This window comes from Lycium barbarum, chromosome 8 (assembly GCF_019175385.1).
Source record: "Lycium barbarum isolate Lr01 chromosome 8, ASM1917538v2, whole genome shotgun sequence".
In the NCBI taxonomy this organism is placed as follows: Eukaryota; Viridiplantae; Streptophyta; class Magnoliopsida; order Solanales; family Solanaceae; genus Lycium; species Lycium barbarum.
In genome coordinates, this window is record NC_083344.1 from 113,378,053 (window position 1) to 113,391,200 (window position 13,148).

Genomic DNA, 13,148 nt, shown 5'->3' on the forward strand with positions numbered 1-13,148 from the left:
TTTATACAAAACAGTGCATTTAGGCTTATGGGTTAGGGCATCTCCAACCCATTGCACCATTTTTTGCAACAAAAAAGAATATTCCTTTTATATTCTTCTCTCTCTCTTTTATATTATATTATTTTCTTTTACTTAAATTTTCTTTTTAATTTCATAAAAAAAATCCTTTTTTTTTCTTTTTTACATATCCATCCCATGTAATTCATATCCTTGTTATATAATCATTTAATATAAAATTATTTTATACCATAAAATTTTAAATAATATAAATTGTAAGCAAATATTAAATGTTATACATATTAATGGATAATTCAAATAAAAGTGAAATCATTGATAAAATATAATTAAATAAATACTATTACATTAAGGTAGAATTTATTTTAATTTCTACATAAATATTCAACTTCCATGATTAGTACGTTGCTCCCATAAATGCTCTACTAATGCATTACGAAGTGCAAAATGAGCATCTTTGTTCTTCATTTTTTTGTGTCGAGCTAAAAATTGTTCAAATCGATAATTTTCATCTACTACCATTTCTACTGTTGGAGTTGGACCTTCCTAAGCATCTTGAATTGGTGCATTAAGATCACGCACATCCTCGATTATCATGTTGTGCAGTATAATACATGATGTTAATATATCATGTAACACTTATTTTCTCTAAAAACGCGATGGCCCTGCAATAATTGCAAAACGAGATTGCAAAACTCCGAATGCACGTTTAACATCTTTTCGACATGATTCTTGTTTCGTCGCGAAATATTTCTTCTTTTGAGATTGTGGCTCATGAATGGTTTGTACAATTGTAGACCATTTTGGATATATACTGTCAGCTAAATAATAACCCACATCATATTCGTTTCCTTGAATAACATAATAGGCGGGAGGAGCAATACTTTTAGCAAGATTGGAAAATAGATGTGACTAAAACATTAATGTTATTATTGGTGCCGGGCATACCAAAATATGCATGCCATATCCAAAGGTCATAATCAGCTACAGTTTCAAGAATTATTGTTGGGGATCCACTACGACCTGCATATTATCCAGCCCATGCTATTGGACAATTTTTCCATCTCCAATGCATGCAATCTAGACTACCTAGCATTCCTGGAAAACCACGTTGCTCACCGATGTGAAGAAGCCTTGCAACATCGTTAGCTGTTGGTGATCTCAGATACTGCTGGCCAAAAACCTCTACGATAGCTCGACAAAATCTCTTCATGCTTTCAATTGCAGTTGACTCTCCAATTTTCACATATTCGTCAGTGGCATCCGTTGGCAAGCCGTATGCCAACATTCTAAAAACAGCTGTGATTTTTTGTACAGTAGATAAACCAAATCTACCCATCGCATCAACACGTTGTTCGAAGTACGTGTCATGAGCTTTAATTGCATCAACAATACGAAGAAACAAATTCTGGGACATCCGATATCGACGACGAAACATACCATCATTATAGCGTGGATTATCTGAAAAATAATCGAGAAATAAATTATTATCAGTTGCTTCACGATCTCGATTGATTACTAAATGATCTGGAACAAAGACAACTCTGAAAACTTCATTATTTTGATATTCATGCAAATATTGCAATGTATAGTTGTTCATGCGAATATTTTGCAAGATTACTTGCTGCTCTTCTGCAATAGTATCATCTAAATCTAAAGATGATGATGACGAAGAGAAATTTTCATCATTATTATTAGAAGAACCTCCAGTATAGAAATTCATTTTCAGAAGACAAATAAGAATGTTTGATTTGATTTTGAAATGAATTGGAAATCCTGAGTTATGTACCTAAATGATGTTCATTTTTATAGATTAGGATGAAATCCTATTATTATTCAGTTGAGATAAGGATGAAATCCATCTGACGATTGAGATTAGGATGAAATCCATTCAACGGTTGAGATCAAGATGAAATCTATCCTATTATTATCCGATTGAGATAAGGATGAAATCCATCTGACGGTTGAGATTAGGATGAAATCCATTCAACGGTTGAGATCAAGATGAAATCTATCCTATTATTATCCGGTTGAGATAAGGATGAAATCCATCCGACGGTTGAGATTAGGATGAAATCCATTCAATGGTTGAAATCAAGATGAAATCTATCCTATTTCGGCTCTACTTTTATCTATATATATTCAAGTCCCAAGATACCCATTCATACGAAATTGGCTTTAGTTTTTCTTTAATCATATAATCCACTTTTCCTCTATTCACTTGCAAAAGATGTCTACCCGATCTACAGGATACTCTACCAATGAAGATATGGTATTATGCCAAGTTTATTTAGATGTATCTCAAGATCCAATAATGGGTATAAATCAATCTAGAGATAATTTTGGGGTCGAGTGGAAGATGGGTACAATAGTGGAAAGGATGAGTGTTGGGAGTATCGTAACAAAAGATCGTTGGAATGTCAAATTAAAGTTATGGAGAAGGCTATAAGAAAATTAAATGGTTGTGTATGTCAAGTTAAAAATTTGCATCCTAGTGGTGCTTCAGATAAAGATATTGTGAGTATTTATTTTGTAATTTTTTATACTTTATTTGTATATATTTACTTACAGTTTCCCTTCAATTTTTTTAATATATTGCAGATTAATCAAGTAAAATGTTTACTTATGCAAGATTCGAACTACAAAAAAGGTTTTAAATTTGATCATGTGTGGGATATGATGAAGGATTTTGAGAAGTTTAAAGATGTCGATGTTGGAGGTAAAAAAGTTAGAAAGCAAGGCTCTTCTTATATATCATCGGAGTCTGACTCCTACTCCTGATTCACCTCTAGTATCATCTCCTAACTTATCATTATTTTCACTAAATTTGAATGAGGATGTTGCAGGTGATTCCACATCATCACAACGACCTATTGGGGTGAAGAAAGCAAAATTGAAAAGAAAAATTGAAGAAGATTTTTCATCTGCTGTGCAAATGGTCCAATCAGAAAATAATCGGCTTGTTGAGTTGTTGGCAAAGTCAGATGCAGACAGACAGCGAGATTTGGAGATGAAAGATAGAGCTTTAAAACTAAAAGAATTTAAAGAAGAAAATAAAATTTTATTGTCGAATTTAGATTCTATTGGTGATCCAAATATTCGTGCATTTATTCGACAAGAACAAAAACGAATAATGGATAAAAGAAGTCAACAATTTCAACAGCCACAACCACAACAATCCTCTGCCCCATACACTCAATATTTTAATGATATTGGTGGATCTGGAAACGACCTACCAGAGTACTAAATTATTGTTATAATTTTCTAAATTATTATGTTGTTTAATGTATTTTCAATTTTAATGTATTGAACATTGTTATGTTATTGATCATTGTATTGTTATTGAACATTGTGTTATATATTTGAAATTATTATGTTATTGAACATTGTGTTATTTATTAACAACATATTATATTTTATATTTGCACTTTTCATTTTTGTGATGGTTATATTTTTTAATACAATTATAACTTATAATAAAATTAACTTACAATTTTATATAAAATAATATATACGAAAATTAATTTATAAAACTTACACTCCAAAATTAAGATGTAAAATTAATATTATAAGATATTACGTAAAATGTAATTAGGTATACTAGGAATATAAAATTATAAATTAAAATTTATAATATGTTAAATTAAAAGTGCATTTAATAAAAAATAATAATAAAATATTAATGAATAGTAATGGTGTAGATGAATAGGTATATTAGGAATCTAAATGTAAAAATCAAAATTTATAATATGTTAAATTAAAAGTGTTATATAATAAAAAAAAAATTATTAATGAATAGTAATGGTGCAAAAAATAGTGTAAGGTTGGAGCTCCAAAACACCATTTTTTGCACCAAAATAGCATTTGGTGCAAAAAATGGTGCAAGGTTGGAGATGGCCTTACCTCGTTCTTTGCAGCAGAAAACTATCGTAATGCCATTTTGAATTTTTATTGTTATATTCCTGTTTACCACATTTAATAAAACTGTGAAGTTTTTATATCTTTAAACCGAATATAAAACAAACAGATTTATTAGGTGAAATTTTTAATCTTCAAACCGAATAAACGAGTAGAAAATCACGAAGACGTTAATCTCAATAACAAAGTAGAAAATTTGAAGATTTTAATCTCCAAAACGAAAGTAGATATCACTAGGATTTAATCTCCCACAAACAGAATACGGAAGGCCTAAAAAGAGAGAGTACACACACTACAATTATTTTCCTAAATAATTACTCATGGATGATATTTAACAGATTTTCAAGAAAACCGAAGAAGGAAATCGAATGGAGTATTAACATATTATATATTGTCTCTTCGTTTAATTCTTCCATTTTGAAATTTCAATTGTGTGATACACCCAAAATAATATATGCATATTATTTTCACGATCACAAGGATAATTTTCAAGTATTAATGTAAGTCTAATTCATGTCTTCCTATCTTGAAAATAATAGCATTCCACACATCTCGCGCATGCTACCACATTATCTACCAACTAATTAATTTTATGCATGCAAATAAAATATACTTTGAGATCATTAAATATGGACGTCTACCTTAACATTTATAAAACTGAAAATCATAAATCATAAAGGGTAAAAAATTAAAGGTCAAGTAAAGAAAATAAAACCCAAATTTATATCGCTCCAATATCCACAACAGTGGCCAGATCACCAATTGGTCGAGTCTGAAAAGTTGCGTCACTTGAAGATAACTCTTCATAGTCACTGTAACGTTTAAAGGCAATATTAACGGAAGCATAAAAAATTTCACTCCCCATTGAAATCATTCACTTAGTAGCCGTTTGGATATGCAATTTGAAATCACATTTTGAAATTATGAGATGAAATCAGCGTTTGGATATGCATTTCATCTCATGATTTCAAACCATGGTTTGAAATCTCAAATCATCCAAAAAGGCATAATTTGGTGTTGCAAACCATGGTTTCAAATTTTTTAAATATAAAACTTGACCCGTAAGTTTATATTTTGTAAAAAAAAACTCATAAGTTGGTAGATATTTTTAACAATTACTCTTACCAACTATTTACTAACCTTTATTTATATATATACCATGTGCGAGGATTATATTAAAGAGTAGTTACATTACTATTCATGTTAAATTTTCTTTTTATTGAATTAAAGTTTAATCAATTGATGTTGTATTTTAAAAAAAAAACCTTCTAGAAGCGTATTAATTTTGTTATGAACTATGACTTGCTCATTTGGTAAGATTGTATAAGAATTTAGAATATTTTGATAGTTTTCATCACTCATGGGGTTTTTATATCTATAAGAAAAAATACAACTTAAAAAAATTTAAATTACATATCTAAATATAATTTCAAATCATAATTTCATCTCATAATTTTAAATCATAATTTCAAATTATGTCCAAACAGCTCCTTAGATGCATGCATGTCCAGAAAGTGGCAGAGAACACTTTTGGCAAGTGTCACATCTAATAAGATCATATTATGAGGAAATACTCCTCATTTGACACAAGCCATCCTGTTCTCTAATTTTTCTTTTCCTTTCCTTCTTGATGTTATAAATTAGTCTACTTGCTGCGCCTGGCGCTATTGTCGGAGATAGTTCTTTTACGAATACAAAAATCATAGATTTAGTCCGCACATTAATCTAAAATATGCTACTGTTTTATTTTATGTGAAGGTACTACTGTTTGGAAGTCAAATAATTAATTTTTTTTCTACTACAATTTTCTTGATTTTTTTAAATATTGTGAATAATTAGTTATGTTGACTTGTATTACTTTTAGTATAGTTTTAATATGTAAATTTTGATTTAACAATTTTGAATAATCTATACCCGAATTGATAATTAAAATTAAATATATTAACCCTGAACTCTGCACATAAGTAATAATTTCTACCAAGAAAATAGAATTTTACAATATAAATGCACAAAATATAGAACTATATAGCATGCTAAAAAGCATAAAAATTGAATATATACTGGAAAGTAAGAGAGAAATATGGAGAGAAGAAAAAGCGTAATAATAACATAACGGATTTATCATCCTCAAACCTTTCCCTTAAGAACATCGGCGGATACAAAACAAAAAATAATCAATATTCCACAGGCCACAAGATTTGCAATGTAAAAATGAAAAATAACTGGTACCAACAGTAGCATCTCCTAAAACATATGGGAGAAATATTGGAAATCTCATCAGAATTAATTAAAAAAACAAAGAAAAGACGTGTTTTTTTTTTTTTTTGGGATTCTCTCAAAGGCCACTCATATAAAAGACACTAGTTATGGCAGGCCCGTGCTAAACCCGGACCCAAACACAAAATATAAAAATCTGTATCAAATTTTTTTATCGCACTTTTTTCAGCAGACAAAACTACAGACATAAAACAATATGAGCTTAACCCGCAAGGATTTTGAGTAAACATTCTAAAAAAGTTACTCTCTTTTTTAGAAGGTAAACAACTATTATGCCTTATTACCGTTACCTAATCCTACAGCAATCCTCAAAAGAGACAATTCCATTGCACAATTTCTCATTTATCCCATTAAAAAGGAAACTACAAAATTCATGATGATAGCTATGGTATCCACTTCGAAAGTATATATATCTACCCTGATTGAGTTACTGTACTTTCACCATTAGTTACATTACTTGAATTGTGTGAAGAACTAAATACAAACCTGTTAAAGGTTTGGGAAACATCCTCCCCAGATCACTTTTATATGGATCCAGTTAACTTACAAAGTCACTACTTGTATACAATTTTTTTTGCTAACAGGTGGGGGAGCAAGAGTATATGCAGACTCATGGCTCCGTATTCTAAATATGAGTCCTCAAATGTTGATAGAAATGCTTCAGTTAACTTCAGCTGCCAACTTGCTTTTGTATACACTGAAAATGTCTTTTCTTTTGATATAGATAATAACAGTATCTCCCCTAGTTTCACCTCACTTACTGTGCCACCGAAGGAAGAATTAAAGTAGTGAAGCCATCTAAAAGGAACTAATTTTAAGAAGCACAATCTGATTCAAACCAAAAAGTAGATTATATTTACATTGCATTTTTCAACAAGCAGTTTAAGATTATAGTTACAGGACTCCCAAGTAGTGCTATTTGACAAAAACATATTTTCACAGTGGGCAAAAGTAAGGCTAAAAGCTATAAGCACGGATAGTCCTGTATATTTTAACTGCTGATCCATGACTGTCTGGACCATCAAAAGTCTGGTATGTACAAGCCACCAAAAGACCTATGTACAAGCTTGCCATAGTCATAGTGAACTGTAAATAGAAATAAGGGACATGTGATTAGTATCAAACGTAAATAGGTAAAATAGAACAAACATGGCAGAGATTTAAAGATTTTGCTATTAGTAATCACCACCACATATGATTCCATACATGTAAAGTACAAAAACAAAAACAGATAATTCAGTAAAAAAGCAAGTAACTTTATAACACAACAAAGTTAGAAAATACCCATCATATCAGTCTAAGCACAAACCAAAAATGCGTCTATCCTCCCTTAAGAGTAGTTATGTTGTTCTATAGTTTCTTGTCTCTTGATTTCTGCGAGTATCTGTTGGTTTATAATGACTTATTTACTTTCATTGTTTTCATTTTCATAGTTATCTATAGCAGTTAATTCTCCTTTTACCATGACTTTCTTGCTTTGTTATTTCTTGCTTTCATATTGTTTTCGATACGCTTGATCATATCTAACCTTTTGTCTTTTCCTCTCTTTGTCTCCTCTCTTGAGCCGAGGGTCTTTCGGAAACAGCCGCCCTACCTTTCAAGGTGGGGGTTAGGTCTGCGTACACTCTGCCCTCCCCAGACCCCACATAGTGGGATTATACTGGGCTTGTTGTTGTTGTTGTTGTTGTAAAATTGAAGAAGACTGTCAGATAATTGACAATAATGCTAGCAACATGCTTGAGAAATTACCAGTTCTATAGAATTTACTTTGCGCATAGTTTATACAAATTAAACCAAGTTTCAGTAAGAACGAAGTTAGATGATTCATTGGAAATGCATGAGGTATGTCTGTTATCAATGATGATTTAGGAGTTTCGATATATGGGACTTTTTAGAATGAAATCCTTCATCAAATGCTTTTAAAGTGCTTTCTAAGCAGAGTAATAGACATCAGTTTCATATATATACGTAGATAAATGAGAAACGGATGACACAGAGGACAGAAAGTTGGAGGCTTAGATGCTGAAGGTTGGTTTAATTTTGAGCATCAAAAGCACATTTTCTTAGAAAGAGATCCCAGCAACTTGATATCTGATCTAATTAGCAGTTTTAGATATTCAGGATATCACATAAGGATAGTCAAATTCTAGAAACTATTTTGTCAAAATGTAGACCAATACTTGAAGCATTCTACATAGTTTACTGACCTTTACTTTTTTCTTAGTTGGAGTGACCGGTTCGATACCCTCCTTTTTGCCAAAAGATGCAGTTTTTTTGGTTGGAGTTGTTCGCTCAGTCTGCTGTCTCTTGCCAGATGAGGTACTTCCTCATCTTCCAATGATTAGTTTTTTTCGTTCTTCTTCTGATGATACCTTATCAAGTTCTCTTTTACTGCTTTCTCCAGTATTTGTAGAAGTTGATACTGCTGGCAATTGGAGAGTATCCTGCTTCTCAGCAAATGACAAAATGAACAGTTTTGCTGGTGTTTCATCAGAATTCCTAGAAAAAGATTTCTTCAGTTGTACTCTAAACACTTTGTCAGTAAGATGATGTTGAATATCTAGAAGGGGCAATGATTCGTTCTGCAATTAAAAAGGAGCTCTCCAAGTTCTAATATATCGGTTGAAGTGAAGAATCTCAATTGAATTCTAACTGATTTGTACCTTTATGTTAATTGTTTCATGGATTTGTTCAGCTTTCATTGAAAGAAGATTCTCTCCAGGTTCACCTAATAATGTTGCAATTGCCGATCCACTTGCATCTGTAATTTGGACTTGAAAGCGGCACCTGTTATATAATATTATTACATGTTATTTTACATTCATAAATTATTTGAGAAAGTAAATTTGGATTATGGAAGATGCAGCTTTCAAAAGCTATCTCTTGAATAAAAATGCTTGGTTACCTCGGTGTTAACATTGCTTGTTGATCACAGTTTACACAGTCAATAGCCTTTATTATTTTGGTCCTAACAAAGTTCTTGCATTTTGAACACATTAACTCATAAAACAGCTGCTCATCATCCAGCAACGATATTTTACCTACAACGTGAAAAGATTGCATCTATTCAAAAAAGAGAAGCGCATAGCAATCCAAGTTAAATGGACCACCTTAGTGGCGCCATCTGTTTTGATAGAGTTGTCCAAAGGCCTTTGTTTATCTCTTCCAGCTCTAACCACAACACTATAACAAGGCTTAAAAGAGGAGCCGCTAACCTTTTTGTCCTTTTGCGTGATTTATATTTGAGAAGTTTAAGATTAAGAATGCAGTTGATATTTTTGTGGGATTAGTCAAATGTGTTCTCTATTGTTCTGCTTAACATGTAAGCAAGAGGCTTCTAGAATCCGTATGCGAACCCAAAACTACACTTTCTCCATAGTATATGTCTAAATTATATAGAAATGTTTACAGTCTCCTTCATACAGAACACACCCAAAAGCTGTAGTATTACTCAAAAACTAACAGCAAATACAATCCACAATTCATGATTAAAGCAAGAGTTCTTGGAACCCGTATGTGAACCCAAGACCACACTTTTCCTTTCAATAACAGCAGATATCCCAATGCACTGAATTTCATTTGGTTCAGAAATACCCATTTCACCTAAAGCTTCCATAACCTCTTCACTCAAATCCAATTCCTCAAAACTCTTGGTTTTCCCTTAAAGTTGTAATTTTTACTAAGTGAGACACCAAACAATGCTGGCTTTTATGCCCCAAAAGATAAAATATTTACCATAGCATAGGTAAAATAGCTTCGGAGTGGTAAAAACATCACTAAAAGAAAGATTATTAATAAGGGCTCCATAAATGAAAGTTTCGCTTTTATAAATTATATTTCTTAATATCCATGCTCAGTTAAGCTTCTTTAAAATCAAAAACAAATAAAGTAAAATAATTTTTAACAATTCAAGGGTAACGAGAGATATATATATATATATATATATATAACAAATAACCAAACTGATTGCTACCGAACAAACCTCATCTTCCAAAATACTCCAAAGAAAATCATATAAATCCGATATACAAAACAGTTTCCATAATAATTATGTAGTTCTTGATTAAACGCTGCGAATACCCATGAGATATCAAGAAACACTCTCTAATTCGCAAGTGAAAGAAACACCAAATCTAACATCAAAACATATTGGAAAACACAAACATATAACAGATGGCCAAGAAATCAAAAAGCAAACAGTAATTAGGGTTTACCCATTTTGACAGGTCTTTTTCAGCCCATTTTAGGGGGAAAAAAGGGAAGCAAATTGCCCTTCTTTTAGTAAAAGTTGAAGTGCTTCCTCCATCCACCCCTAATATCACCTCTGTTTCAAAACCCATTTACCAACACACACACAAACACTCCAACTATTTCTTGATCTCAATATATGGATTTCATTTTTGGACAACTATTCCAGATTCATCAAACCCGATAACGCACTCCCTTCTTGGTCTGAATTCGATGTTGAAGAATTCATTGCTTCTGACCCAATTCACGGACCACTGTAATTTCCCTATCTTTTTTGTTCGAATCTATCTTACATGCATACTTCGGTTAATTTTTTAATTGGTTTATACTGTTAGATTTTGGACACTTTTCATGGAGTATATCACAATTTGGTTTGGGTAATTTTGTGATTTAGCTGGTTTGGGTGTTTATTCAACTTTGAATACGTAATTTGGTTCTTTTGCCAGTCATTCTCTGGGGGATATCAATATCACTACCTGGTTGGTTGGGTGATTTTGTGATTGTAACTATTGTCTGGAAGCATTAACTATTCCCCATGTATGGATCTCAACAGAAAGTACTTAAAATAAAATAGAAACAAAAGCTAAAATCCTATAATTGATCAGAAGACATTAAAAAGGAGCGAGAGAAGATTTTACCTTGGCTTAAAATTGTGAAAGATGCCGATGGAAAAGAAATGGAAACTCATGGAGGCTTTAAGAAATTGAAACCGACGTTATTGGTGACTCATCAACAAAGGACAACACGTGCAATGCATCAATTGAATGAAATAAGAAATAAAATTACAAAACTAATCCTGCGAGTACTACAAAAAATTCCTCATCTCCTCTTATATTAAGTAGTAAAGTAATGTGCCATTCATTTTTACTCTTTAATGAAAAAACTTAATTAAATATCTCGAAATTTACTACCCCACTTATTCCTATTCTTTACTATAAGATAACTAAAAGCCTCAATATGAATAACCTGAATACTCATATGCATCTCTCTTTTGATCCTTCTGTTAAACTTATTGTGAGCCGAGAGGGAGAACGGAGCTATTAGAGTTTCGTGAAGTATCTCCTAAATCCTAATTGCTTCCTCAGGTTATTCATATTATCATTTTACCTTTTTTTTTTTTTTTGGTATGATGTAGTGTTCATTTTGGTTGCAGTTGACAAATTTGGCTGCAATACACCATATTAGGCTATTAGTCTGTCTTGAAGAAGTATTGAGTTAAATACAATTTTATGAGTTTTAGTGTCAAATTTTATGATTGCAGTTAATTTAAAAATCTAATTATATTATGAAAAATAATCCTTACCAAATAAATAACTCTTACTACTAATTATATGTGATGAACATTATGAGTGTTTATTATATTTTATAGGATAAATATAAAATAAGTCTTACAATGATCTTCTTATCAAAGTATTATTGTATTAGCGTTTATATTGAACAGTGTTTTAAAAGGCGAGGGCGTAAGGCGGAGCGTTTTACGTCTGCCTCAGCGTTTATATATATATGATCTCAAATTTGGAGAAAATATTTTGCAAGCCATTTAAAATATGATTATTGCAAAAATACAAATAAAAATTGATTATTGCAAAGTGTTCTCCACCGATACAAAGATCAATATACTACAAACATTATAAAGAGGAACGACTGCTTCACTCGGCAATATTGACAATAACACAAATGTGGGATGTAGTGGACTGAGATTCCAACGTTGTTAGCATTTGTTATGTTTAAAACATATTTGTGAAATTCAATAAGAAAAGAGTGATAAAATCTTACATGTCAAAGAAAGTTGCAAAAGATAACTTCCAAGAATTAGGTCCCGTCCCATTGTAACCCATCTAAGAATATCTATTAGATGATTTCATTTTCAACCTTGAGATGAAGAGACTGCTAAATTCCAAAGGCTGTTAAACCTTTCTAACTTACTCTTTTCCAATAAGGAAGAAAACTAATCATATGCATAATGATCCATGAAAATATGGGTCTGATTTAAAAACCAATCATGAAGAATTGTAATAATGGTTTATTAATATTATAAACGGTTGTAGTAACTATTAGTACAGAGCATAAACGTGCAGACATTTGTGGACTATTAGTAACGTAGTAACCTTCGACGGTGACTTTTAAATTCTGTAACCAACTGTTTCTTTATTAAGAATGGATTATTTTGGTGAAAAGAATGAGTTGAAAAATGCAAAAAAATGAGAAAAAAATAAATAGAATTGATGATTATAGAGAGGTGTCACGTTACTTTATTTAAACCTAATTTTATTATATATATAGAGAGAGAGTGGTCAAACACCATATAAGATTCCCCTACATCCTTAAATTGAGCAAAATTGGACATTGATGGCAGTAAAGACAACAAATTTCTGTCATATCACTACCCAACGCAGTGACGGATCTAAGATTTCATTCAGGGTGTTCGAAAAAAATAACTGAATCACTTGAGCTAGTCTTTTGTATTTGTTCGGGTGTTCAAAAATTAATATATATACATAAACATAGAAAATTTACTCTAAATATACACGGTAATTTTTTAGGCTGCATCCGCCCCTGACCCAACGTCAATGGATAGACAGAGAACCTAATAATATTAAATTATTAATAATGAGCACCCTTATTTTCTTTCATCAAGAAGTGTCAATCATGTTTTTCTTGAACTTCTCTCATCGGTTCTGTTTTTTCAA

The 13,148-nt window shown here is 31.4% G+C and overlaps 3 protein-coding genes across 7 annotated transcripts; 1 reads left to right on the forward strand and 2 right to left on the reverse strand.

Annotated features, from left to right (window-relative positions):
• Positions 1-284: 284 nt before the first annotated feature.
• On the reverse strand, positions 285-1,805 carry LOC132606769 (uncharacterized). Its single transcript, XM_060320402.1, has one exon. The coding sequence runs from the start codon at positions 1,736-1,738 to the stop codon at positions 1,046-1,048; it is 693 nt and encodes a 230-aa protein (XP_060176385.1). The 5' UTR covers positions 1,739-1,805; the 3' UTR covers positions 285-1,045.
• A 380-nt stretch (positions 1,806-2,185) lies between these two features.
• On the forward strand, positions 2,186-3,346 carry LOC132606770 (uncharacterized). Of its 2 annotated transcripts, XM_060320404.1 has the most exons (3): positions 2,186-2,532; positions 2,617-2,734; positions 2,862-3,346. In XM_060320404.1, the coding sequence occupies exons 1-3, from the start codon at positions 2,449-2,451 to the stop codon at positions 3,260-3,262; spliced, it is 603 nt and encodes a 200-aa protein (XP_060176387.1). In that variant the 5' UTR covers positions 2,186-2,448; the 3' UTR covers positions 3,263-3,346. The 2 variants fall into 2 exon arrangements, with proteins under 2 accessions (XP_060176387.1, XP_060176386.1); XM_060320403.1 differs by having other exon boundaries at positions 2,186-2,734.
• A 3,676-nt stretch (positions 3,347-7,022) lies between these two features.
• Positions 7,023-11,390, reverse strand: LOC132606771 (uncharacterized). Of its 4 annotated transcripts, none has more exons than XM_060320407.1 (5): positions 11,097-11,390; positions 9,116-9,251; positions 8,874-8,997; positions 8,418-8,792; positions 7,023-7,296 (listed from the first exon to the last, which is right to left on the reverse strand). In XM_060320407.1, exons 2-4 carry the CDS (start codon positions 9,205-9,207, stop codon positions 8,538-8,540), a joined length of 471 nt encoding a protein of 156 aa, XP_060176390.1. In that variant the 5' UTR covers positions 9,208-9,251; positions 11,097-11,390; the 3' UTR covers positions 7,023-7,296; positions 8,418-8,537. The 4 variants fall into 4 exon arrangements, 3 of the variants coding, with proteins under 3 accessions (XP_060176390.1, XP_060176389.1, XP_060176388.1); XM_060320406.1 differs by lacking the exon at positions 11,097-11,390 and adding an exon at positions 10,425-11,090; XR_009570066.1 differs by lacking the exon at positions 11,097-11,390 and having other exon boundaries at positions 8,418-8,709; positions 9,116-11,090.
• Between the last annotated feature and the right edge of the window lie 1,758 nt (positions 11,391-13,148).

Bases quoted from the DNA above. Each gene is read 5' to 3' on its own strand.
- LOC132606769 (XM_060320402.1), bottom strand. From the start codon at position 1,738: ATGAATTTCTATACTGGAGGTTCTTCTAATAATAATGATGAAAATTTC.
- LOC132606770 (XM_060320403.1), top strand. From the start codon at position 2,449: ATGGAGAAGGCTATAAGAAAATTAAATGGTTGTGTATGTCAAGTTAAA. The intron at 2,735-2,861 runs GTAAAAAAGTTA...AGGATGTTGCAG, and splicing joins TAAAGATGTCGATGTTGGAG to GTGATTCCACATCATCACAA.
- LOC132606771 (XM_060320405.1), bottom strand. From the start codon at position 9,273: ATGCAATCTTTTCACGTTGTAGGTAAAATATCGTTGCTGGATGATGAG. The intron at 8,998-9,115 runs GTAACCAAGCAT...ATTATATAACAG, and splicing joins CAAGCAATGTTAACACCGAG to GTGCCGCTTTCAAGTCCAAA. The intron at 8,793-8,873 runs GTACAAATCAGT...TTTTAATTGCAG, and splicing joins ATGAAACAATTAACATAAAG to AACGAATCATTGCCCCTTCT.